Genomic DNA, 9,609 nt, shown 5'->3' with positions numbered 1-9,609 from the left:
AAAAGATGTATTTCACTTGTAATCATCATTGAACTTAGAGGTTTTTATTTAGGACCCTTGCTTGGGGACCTTTCCCTTATCTTTTGACCCTTTGCCTCAACTTTGAATTTCATCTGTAACTTACATTCTTGTTGTTAGAATGGCATCATGGCACTACCCTAGGGAGACATGACTGTAAGACCATTATCCTTTGTTAGCTTAGGTCATTTTTGCACACACAAAGCTTTCTCTTGGGCTACCTTAGAATGAGACCCTTTAATTTTCTTTCTTGGTTATTTTGTATATCCATTGAACATCACCAATTTCAAAATTAAATCAATAAACCCTTGACCAAACGTCAAACGACATTTTCATAATCAAACTAAAAAAAACAATAAAACTACGATTAATATTGTGTGCCACGAGCCTTAAGTGATGGGGAATGAGTAAGGATTGAGCTTTCTTACCCTTACTCTGATTAATTTGGAGACAAGACACCTGGCTTGTTTGTCTAGAATATTCACCTTCGCCCATAGACTTTAGTGTAATCTAATCATAAACTTCTTTTCATAAACCCTTTTTTCAAGGTAAAATCAACATCAACCCATCAAACTTATTTTTTTGCGCCTTAGGGCCTCACACCGAAAACCTTTTTCTCAAAGGTAAAATTAACCAACCCACAAACATCTTCTACTCCAAACTACGGAGATCTGATTCTTCATCACTCGATGAATGATACGTAGGTACAAGGGCCACAATCCTTGGCGAACACAGTAATAAAAAATCCAAATGTCATTCTTTCACACTATCATTTTAAAAATAAAGCAATAAGCAGATAAATACACACACACGTAGACAATTTAAATGGTTCACATGAAGTACCATGGACGTGAGAGGTGCTAATATCTCCCCTTTGCGTGATCGACTTCCGAACTCAATCTCGTTTGTGAGACTGATTCTCTATCCTTTTCTTTTTTTCCTTTTGAGGGTTTTATTAACTATTTTCCCTCTCCTCTCCTAAAGAGGAATCAAATAAAATTTGGCAGGACTCTTCTATTTTACGTTTCTCTCTCTCTCTCTCTCTCTCTCTCTCTCTCTCTCTCTCTCTCTCTCTCTCTCTCTCTCTCTCTCTCTCTCTCTCTTCTCGAGAGAGGGCGCATTCTTTTGTTCAGTCCGTCCGGTTCGCATATCTGAAACCTCGGGTGCGACACCGAGTAACACTAGATGTAGTGGACGAGGCTCAGATGCAACTATTTGATCTTCCTCTTGATTCGTCGACTGTTGATGTTATCGTCCATCACCATATCATTGATAAATGCTCCCGTCCTAACCTCTAATGCAAGCACTGGAAAAAAATTACAAGTCAAAAACACGAACCGAAAAACTGACGTGTAAGTTCTCCAAAAACGTTTTCAAAACCGGATAACTTCATGGATAGTTCTCTAGTGTTAAAAATTAATGAACCGAAATACTAACACACAAGTTCTCCGGTTTTGATAACAAATGACCCAAAAGTTTTCTAGCTGGGTTCTCCGGTATAGAAATGGAAATGACAATTTTTTCTCGATCTCGCTCTATCTGGAATGAGATTAGCAAAAAAATGAAAATTTTGAAAATATAGGTATTTATACATGGGTATTTTGGTCCAAAATTTAAATTTGTAGAGGTAGGGGGATAAATGCAGAGGTAGGGGGTAAGATTTTCTTAAACGAGCCGCGCTATTTATACAATAAACTTGGAGTTTTTTTTAACATTGTTTATCTTTTGAACTTGTATAACATAGAGAAATACTTGTATGAAAATACACCTAAATCTATATTTTTAGAATCGTCAAATAAGAAGAGAGAAAATTTTTAATTTTTTAAAAATTTAATTTTTTTAATTGGATTTATGAGCCGGTTGTGATATAAAAATGAGAGAAAAATTTGTTTTTATTTTTTAATTAATAAAAAAATTGTGATTAATTGTTTGTAAAACTACTTGTTATAGTTATTTCCATCTAAGAATTTTTTTGTTTAACATATTATTTTTATCGACAGTTTTATTTAGATATGATGTAAAAATAGTTGTTTAGGTCGAGTAATATTATTTTTTATTTTGAATTGTAAAACCAAAAGAACAACAATATATGTAAGACATATATAATCGGGCATAAACAAAAAAAAAACAGAACCAGAATTTCAATAAATCAGGACTAAATAATAATGCTATCGATGTAACATGGATGCACTCTATATTCATTTGCGTTATTTTTCTTTATTTTTATGGAGGGTATGATAAACGGACAAGGTAGAAAATGCTAGAGTAAAAAAAATTGCCGTACAATATGGGCAAGCAAATAACGAGATTGACTAAAATAAAATAATACTCAAAATTACATGTTTAAGATAAATAAAAAGAGACAAAAATATTTCTTAAACACAATTCTATATATGTTTAAAATAATACTAAATTAGATATTGACCCCGCGATAGGTGAGAGTTTTTTTTTTCTTCGTATTTGTGATATCAAATATTATATATATATATATATATATATATATATATATATATATATATATATATATATATATATATATATATATATATATATATATATATATATATATATATATATATATATATTACGAGAATATAGTACTACATTCATGATAAAATAACATCTTTAATTGTTGGTAAAATCATGAAGAGAAAATATATTATTTTAATATTCCATGCATTGGTTGTGTTACCCTCCATTTTTGGATTCAACTCATCAATGGAGAATGGAAAAACAATGTGCAAAGAGAAGGAGCGAGATCCTTTGCTCAAATTCAAAAAAGAACTTCATCTTGAGTCTGCCATGTGGTTGTCTTCATGGAAGGACAATCAAAATGAAGATTGCTGCAAATGGGAAATTCAATGCAACAAACAAACAGGTTATGTTCAAAGGCTTGATTTCAATCTTTCCTATACACACAATTTTAGCGGTAAAATCAGTTCTTCAATAACTGAGCTACAACATAAAAAATATTTAGACCTCAGTTATTTGTATACTAGGAGTCAAATCCCAAAGTTCATTGGCTCCTTTAGTAAATTAAGATATCTTGATCTCTCATATGATGGTTATTATGGGAAGATTCCTTTGCAAATAGGTAATCTTTCACACTGGGATATCTTGACTTCCTTAAATTTGTCAAGGAACAATCTCACTGGGAAAATCATTTCAAAAGTGGGAAACTTAAAGTCATTAGAATTTCTTGATCTATCAACAAATCATCTGTCTGGAAGAATCCCTTCAAGTTTAGTACAAATTGATCGTCTTAGTATGTTGGATTTGTCAAACAATCAGCTCTATGGAAAAATTTCAATTGGAACACAGTTGCAAAGCTTTAACGCTTCGTGTTTTGAAAAAAATTCTAATCTGTGTGGAGACCCCCTTGATATAAAATGTCCTGGAGAAGAGCCATCAAAGCATCAAGTGCCAACAACTTATGATGCAGGAGATGACAATTCAGTATTTTTAGAAGCATTATACATGGGCATGGTGATAGGATTCTTTATTGGTTTTGTTGGATTGGTAGGCTCAATATTGTTACTACCCTCTTGGAGAGAAACTTACTCCAAATTCTTGAACACTTTGATATTGAAAACTTTCATGTGGTGGAAAGAGTGAATGCAACTCTCTCGTTGCTCTAAAGTGGATGAATGATAAACAGGTACCGACGGTTATTTTTTCTTATTTTTCATAACGAAAGTATTTCTACAATTTATATTATGATCCTCCTTCACTATTTTTGGATATCAAAGGGGTATGATATTTAAACATATTAAATCTTCTTCTATTCCTCTATTAGTACCTGAATGTTAAATAATAAGCCATAGCAAACAAAATAAACCTATATCTATGCAATTTTGCACAATTAAGTTATCTTTTATATCCTGGCCATTTATTATCTATTTCCATATGCAATTTATTCTATGAAAATCGCAATACTTTGATGTTGTTTCAAAGTACTAAAATTAATTAACTTTTTGCAGGATGCTATTTTATACCTTCTGTACGGGATGAGTACGTCTTTTTCTCTTTTATAATAATGTTGTTCCTTTAGCAGTTTGCAGATCACTTTTTGTTGATGGATAGGATGAATGCCTATTCTTATTGTGTACTAAATAAAATGAATGTCATTTAGTTGTAATTTTACTGTCATAAAGTTTTATTGTGTTTAATTAAGTTTTCGTGTTTGGTAGTTTTTCTATGAAAATGTAATCGATAATATGCTATCAAGTTATTAATTAATGATATGTTGCATTCTCCATACATAAGAAAAATTGTTCTACCTTTTATGATTAGAGAAAAATCATTATATTTTCTTCATTCGCATGTTTATTCACTCACCAATGCATTTCTTCATTCACATGTTTATTCACTCACCAATGCAATTGTTACAAAAAAAAGTTTACAACTTCTAATAGTTTATGTCATTCTTTACTTTGACAAATAGTTTCTTCTAATAATTTCTTTTTTCTATTCACATATTCAAATAAATCCCTACAACATAATTTTAAGGAGAAGTGATAGACTCTACACTCTGTTTTCTTATAATAGAAAGAAAAGTTTGATTCTTTGGATACATTTATTATCAAAATCATTAATATTGAATTAGTTGATATTTTTCAATCCTGTAAACATTCAATCAGGGACATTGTTTTCATAGTTGTATTTAAAAATCAAGTTTAAGAAGTCATATCTTCAAATTAATGAAGTTAAAGTTATTTTGATTTAACTATTACTACTCATTTTGTCAACAAAACTAACTCCACTTCATGTAATTTGATAAAAGTGTTGCAGGGGATGCACAACTTTCTCATCAAAAGAAAAAATACATTTTTATTGAATTCACTTTCATACTGTACAATCATAGGTGGTAGGTATATATATCCTAAAAGTATAGTCGTCGAAGGTAAAAGAGAAAAAGCTAAAAACCCTTAAAATAATAACAGAAAAAAATGAAAAGTAAATAAAAATAATTAAGTTGTAACAACCCCCTCGAACTAGAATGGATGTCAATCATTCCTAGTTTGTTAACAAGGGAATGAAAAGGACCACAATGGAGGGACTTAATGAAGAGGTCCACTATTTGGTTTGCAAATTTGATGATGTGCATCATGTGGATTATCTTGGCTTAAAGTTTGTCATGAACAAGGTGGCGGTCCATCTCAATGTGCTTCGTTCTTTCATGGAAAATAGGGTTGGAAACAATATGGATGGCACTTCTATTGTCGCAGAATAATGTGATCGGTTGTATGTGTGGTATGCCAAAATTCTGAAGAAGAAATAATAGCCATTGCGCCTCACAATAAGTGTCGGCGAGAGCCTGATATTCTGCTTCAGAAGAGGATTTTGACACTATATTTTGCTTCTTTGATTTCCAGCATAAGAAATTTTACCCAAGGAGAAAAGTAAAACCAATGATGGACCTGTGAAGCCGGTGATGTTGAGAGGAGATTTTTTCTTGAAATAAAGACTGAGTGCATGGGCTTGTTTGATGTAACATAAAATCCTCGTAGCAGCCAACATATGCGTGTTGGTGGGTGCATTTAAGTATTGGTTGAGCCTGCAGACAACAAACGTAATAGCAGGGCCAGAATGAGTTAAATATAGTAATTTACCAATCAAACTCCCAAAAATGGATGGGTCTATCAGGAGGGAATCATCTTTATCTATAAGGCAACCAGAATCCATTGGGGTTGACACAAGTTTTTCAGCAAGAAGGCATGTATTTTGGAATAAATTGAGAGCACATTTGTGTTGACATAGGCTAATTCTTGTAGAAGACCTAGCAGTTTCAAATCCAAGGAAGTATTTGAGATAGCCTAGATCTTTTATGCTAAATTTCATGTCAAGCAGTTGTTTAATGTTAGAAAATTCAATTAAGTCATTTCCTGCAAGAATAAGATCATCAACATAGATAAGAATAACAGTGGAAGAATTAAGAGATTTCTTAGTGAACGAAGAGTAATCTGATTTATATTGATGATAGTCAGGAGTGACTAGAATGGAAGTAAGTTTTTGGTTCCATTGATGGTTAGCATATTTTAAGCCATAAATGGATTTAACTTATAGACCATATTGTTATTATTATTAGGGACTTTTAAACCGAGGGGAAATTTCATGTAAACTTCCTCCTCTAAATCACCATGAAGGAAGGGAGTGTTAATGTCTAGTTGATGAAGGTGTCAATTTAATATAGAGGCAATAAATAATAATCTATTGATAGTCATTTTTATATTATGACTAAAACTCTCTAAATACTCTAAACCCTCAATTTGATTAAAACCTTTGGCGACAAGTCGTGCCTTGTATCTCTCAATAGTACCGTTAGCCAAAATAATTTATTAAAAATCCATTTTAAACCGATGGCAATTTTATTGGGAGGAAGGGAAATAAGATCCCAAGTATTAGTGTTAGTGAGATATGTAAATTCAACATTAATAGCTTGTTGCCAGTTAGGATCTTTAATGGCACTAGAATAGGATTTGGTTTCAATTTTTCTATAAATGGTTAGGTTAAAAATTCTACGATTGAGAGATAAATTGTCATAAGATAAGACATTAGAAAGGGGGTGAGAAATTATACCTGAAGTAGTTCAAGGAGAGGAACAAGAAGTACCTTGTAAAAGGGAGCAATGATAGTCTTATAAATAGGTAGAAGGCTTAGACATTCTATAAGATTTTCTTAAGGCGTGTTGGGTGGCTGGCGGGATAGAGGTGATATGATTATCAGGTGTAGTTTGGATGTCAAGATTAGAGGTAGGAGTAGTGTGATTGGAATTGTGGGGGTTTGGGGAAGGTGTGTGGAAGGGGATACATTGGGGGTAAGGTTGTCAATAAGTTTGGGGAAGGGGAAGAGTCATGGGTGACATGATGAGTGGGAAGAGAAAATATGTGCTCAAACAATATAGACTCATGAGAAATAAAAATATTCCTACTACTAATGTCATACAAAATGTGTCCTTTGACACCATATTTTGTTCCTAAGTACACACATTTACAAGACCTAGGGTCAAGTTTAGTTCAATTACGTTTAGAAATATAAGCATACACAAGACATCCAAATGTTTTCATAACAGAGTAGTCAGGAACAACACCAAATAAAAGAGTAAAAGGACATTAAAAATTGAGTAATTTAGTAGGTAACCGATTAATTAAGAAAATAACATATGTAAAAGCATGTGACCAAAAAACTTTTGGAAGTTTAGATTGTAAAAGTAAAGCACGCGTGACATTTAGCAAATGTTGATGTTTACGTTCAACTAAGCCATTTCATTGGGGAGTATTTATGCAAGAAGTTTGGTGATGAATACCATTAGTGAGATACATTTTTTTAAAGTAAATTCAGGGCCATTATCTGACCAATTACTTTGATGGTTGTGTTAAATTGAGTTTTAGCAAATTTAGTAAAAGATTGAACTAATAAAGATGCTTCAAATTTAAGTTTCATTAAGAAAATACAACAATAACGAGTGTGATCATCAATGAAAGTTAGAAAGTATTTGTGACCATTCATGGAAGGTATCGAAAAAGGTTCCCATATATCCATATGAATAAGGTTAAAAGGTTTAAGAGACACACTGCTACTATCCTGAAAAGGTAATCTTTTATGTTTAGCATAAAAACAAACATCACAAGGTAAATAATTTTTAGAAAAATTAGTTAAAGGAAATTTTTTATTGATTTGAAGTAAAACTTCATTAGAGGGATGTTTAAGTCTATTGTGCCAAAGGGTACAATTATTGATGTGGGTAGGCAAGGTGAGGATGTATAGGTCGTGATGAAGATTAGTTGCACCAATCCTCATCAAGGTAGGGTTTCCCTGAATAATGCAGTCATAGGAGGTGAAAGTTAATATGCAATTAAGAGTAGCAGTAAGTTTCAGCACAAATATAAGGTTGTGTAAAAGTTTTCAATATATAAAACATCAGTTAAGAAAAAATTATCATTGAAATGTATAGTGTCTGAAGAGCAGGAAGTGATGGTGGATGCATTGGGAAGCAGACAGTGGATATGTTTAACGTTGGTAAGATGTGTGAAAAGAAATCTTTGATCGGCACACGTTATCAGTGGCGCCGATATCAAAAAACCAAGAGTCATGAGCAAACATGTTCAAAAATTGAGAGTTATTAAAATTACCTGAATCGGAATTAAAAGAGGAGATGGTGTGATGAATGTTGGACGAGATGGTTGTAGCTGATTGATTCAAGAGAAGAAGAAAAGCTTTCTGTTGATCAGGTGTGAGATGAGTAGTATCTAATTGGGTCGACAAGTCTTCACATGGAAAGGTGTCAACAACCTGCTGAGTGGATTCTTCAAATATTATATATCATATGTTAGGCTTCCTCAAATACAAGGGAAGTCCATGCTTCTCGAATCAAACTTTAATGGTGTGGTCAGGTTTATTACAGTAGGTACAAATCTTGACTCCTCATACCCCAAAATTTTCCCTACCTTCTTTCCACTTTCCATCTGACATTTTTTTCCTTAATTCATCTATAAACTCATGCCATATTCATTCATTTATAATTGCATTTCTTAGATAAGCATCATGGATTCAAAGGTTGTTATTCATGGCACACGTGTTTGACAAGTTTCTTTTTATGGTGTTCTTAAGAATTAAGCCTATGGTGTTTTAGTGCTACACTTAAACGTGGCATTGGATCTGATTATGGATTGCAAGTGTGATTAGTTAAATCTCTTCATGGACTTGGTCATTTGGTATGGACTCAAGACAAGCCTTTGCAATTCAGAGTCAATTCAAATAAATCAAGATTCCTTCCTTCAAATTAAAGATTTATTCAAGTTCATTCAAGTACGAGTTCAAAGGTTCAAACCAAGATTTATAGGGAAAGTATTCTTCTAAAAAACACAAGAAAAAATTCATTTCAAAGGGGAATTTAATTACGCAAAAAACATCAAATTTCACTACACAAAAGAATCCAAAACAATGACACAATTTTGCATCATTTGACCTACAGTTGACTTTTGGTCAACTGTTGACTTTTTGGTCAAAACAGTTCACCAAAGTCAACTGACTATCATAGACACTACTTGTTTCATCCCCTCATGAGTCCTCCATGTTTGAGCTTCCAAATATTCAAGTTTCTTCATGACCAAAATAACTTGCCAAAGCATTATGTTTCATACCCCTTAACCAATGTTGAGTCTTGTACATTAGCCTTGCAAAATATCATGTAAACAATGAGAAAAAATCATGCCACATTCAAAGGAACAACAGAGACTAAGACAATGCTCCACACAAGGCAATAAGTCATAAAATAGAAAAAAAAACTTTCATGTTGGTTACACCTGCATTCATCAACACAAGAAGACTTGTTATCGTGTTGGTAACCAGTTACCCAGAATCATGTAACTGGTTACACATGCTTTTTTCAGCCATACACCATAACACTTATTTTTATGGTGGTCACCGTTACACCTGAACCAGTAGCTTAAAAATATCATTTTGCAGCATAGTAGTACCATTTTCAAGCCTCCAAAACAATTCCAATTCCTTGCACCAGTTCACGTAACACCAATAAAAATTATGCGGCAATACATATAACTTCATATCCTACAGTAATGCATTCAACCT

The 9,609-nt window shown here is 32.7% G+C and overlaps 1 protein-coding gene across 1 annotated transcript; it reads left to right on the top strand.

Annotated features, from left to right (window-relative positions):
• The first annotated feature begins 2,736 nt into the window (after positions 1–2,736).
• On the top strand, positions 2,737–3,633 carry LOC127096035 (receptor-like protein EIX1). The gene has a single exon (XM_051034660.1). The coding sequence runs from the start codon at positions 2,737–2,739 to the stop codon at positions 3,631–3,633; it is 897 nt and encodes a 298-aa protein (XP_050890617.1).
• Positions 3,634–9,609: the final 5,976 nt, after the last annotated feature.

Source organism: Lathyrus oleraceus, chromosome 6 (assembly GCF_024323335.1).
Source record: "Lathyrus oleraceus cultivar Zhongwan6 chromosome 6, CAAS_Psat_ZW6_1.0, whole genome shotgun sequence".
Taxonomy (NCBI): domain Eukaryota; kingdom Viridiplantae; phylum Streptophyta; class Magnoliopsida; order Fabales; family Fabaceae; genus Lathyrus; species Lathyrus oleraceus.
This window is presented reverse-complemented; position numbering and strand designations above follow the sequence as displayed.

What these genes read in the sequence shown, in the direction of transcription:
- LOC127096035 (XM_051034660.1), top strand. Translation starts at nt 2,737, where the DNA reads ATGGAGAATGGAAAAACAATGTGCAAAGAGAAGGAGCGAGATCCTTTG.